We start from the raw sequence: 1,633 nt of genomic DNA, 5'->3' as shown, positions 1-1,633 counted from the left end.
CCAAACGGCACCATTTCTCAGTAAATAAATCTGATTGGTCGAAAAATATCACAACTTTAGGTGTGAGTTCTGACTGGGGGTCCTGACTGCTGCTCTACATGGAACAGTAGGTCTCTGTTTGAAGGCTTTAAAGGTTTTAAAAATACTCTTTGGAGAGTCACAGAGGACAAAGGTGAATTCAGGGTCAACACTCCAACACAGTAGGAGGCGCTCATGCTCCCGGAAGCTGCTGTCCACCCTCCAAAAGACGGAAAGAAGAAGAAGAGAAGAAGAACGTGAGTGAGAGCTAACAACAGCTAACCAGCCAGTTAGCAGCTGGCTAACCTTCAGCTAAAGCCAACGTGATGTCTACAGCCTCTAAGGTGGTTCTCGGTGTTTCTGTGGTTCTGACTCTGAGCACCGTGGCAGGTGTGCACCTCAAACAGACCTGGGACAGACAGGTGAGCCGAGCCGAGCCAAGCCGGACTAACGGGAGCGGGGCTAACAGTTAGCTGTGGAGGGAGGTCACAGGACGATGAAACACTTTCTATGGCGTTTCACAGACAAAAAGAATATTCTTATAAATACATTAAAATAATATAAACGGCTGTTTAGTTTGCGCCGGTGTTACGGTGTAAAGAGTGACCGTGTTATCTGCTGACTTTCAGCCTGAAATGTGTCTGGTTGTCGTGGTTACAGCAGAGAAAGTGTCCTAACAAATGACTCTTAGTTTTGGTCATAATTTTAATTAAGTTCATTATAATTGTTTTAGTTAACTATTAAATAAAGTTTTTATCTGTTGTAACCACGACAACCACGCACGCATTTAGTGTGAAAGTCACCAGATAACACGGTCACTCTTTAAACCGTAACACCGGCCACACAGGATGAACCTTGTTTATTACTGTTGTTCTTCAACAGTTTGTTATTATGTCATGCTTTGGGAGTGTTGTCCGTTACATTCATGCCGATAAAGCTTGCAAAGTGAATTAAAAGTTGAACAGGGTGGCTTCGGATCAGTGGTAGGGTCGGTCAGGGTTCGAGCCCCGGTGTTGTATGTTGTCTGGTTCCCGAACGGACCCGACAGCAGATGTTTCCGACTTTGGAGAGGAAACGTAGCTGACCTGGAGAATGCCTGTCTGATCATATTTGCACTGATTTCAAGTCGCGTTTTAAATCTACTGCGGTAAATATGATTGTATGAGTGAGCACTTCATCCCAGCCACCTAAGAAAAATACAAAATAAAGAAAATATAATCCATGTTCATGATCGCGCCGAGCTGGATTCGATCTCACTAAAACTAAATTAACCCCTAATCACCTGCGTCCTGCCTTACAGCGTGCACCACCTGAACAGTGACACTTCATCAAATCCATTACGTATCTTTTATACCGTATCGTTTATCTTCAGATACCTGCACATATAAAGGTTTTTACCCGAGGCTACAGCCTTACAGACCACAACGTAACAGACCTCTACACCACTTTGACCCATTCTGACAAAGAAATACTTTGAAACAGTGACGATGTATTTCAAAACAAACACTGAGCCACTGTTTGATTCACATGACAGGAGACTGCTGGGTTGATCGTAGAAAAGCACATCGCTTGCATTTATTTACACACATTTTTTCTCTGGTGAGATCGACTCCAG

At 43.7% G+C, this 1,633-nt stretch overlaps 1 protein-coding gene across 2 annotated transcripts in view; it reads left to right on the top strand.

Annotated features, from left to right (window-relative positions):
* Positions 1–242: 242 nt before the first annotated feature.
* LOC109980112 (protein PET117 homolog, mitochondrial) overlaps positions 243–1,633 on the top strand; it is a 3,739-nt gene continuing 2,348 nt past the window's right edge. For both annotated transcript variants that reach the window (XR_002277746.3, XM_020628683.3), the window contains exon 1: positions 243–440. Coding sequence is in view for 1 of the 2 variants with exons in the window: in XM_020628683.3 (XP_020484339.1) it covers positions 345–440 (96 nt within the window). In the remaining variant the exon portion in view is untranslated. The remainder of the gene's footprint in view (positions 441–1,633) is intronic.

Source organism: Labrus bergylta, chromosome 1 (assembly GCF_963930695.1).
Source record: "Labrus bergylta chromosome 1, fLabBer1.1, whole genome shotgun sequence".
Classification (NCBI taxonomy): domain Eukaryota; kingdom Metazoa; phylum Chordata; class Actinopteri; order Labriformes; family Labridae; genus Labrus; species Labrus bergylta.
Note: the sequence above shows the minus strand (reverse complement) of the source record. Positions and strands in the feature narration are given on the sequence as shown.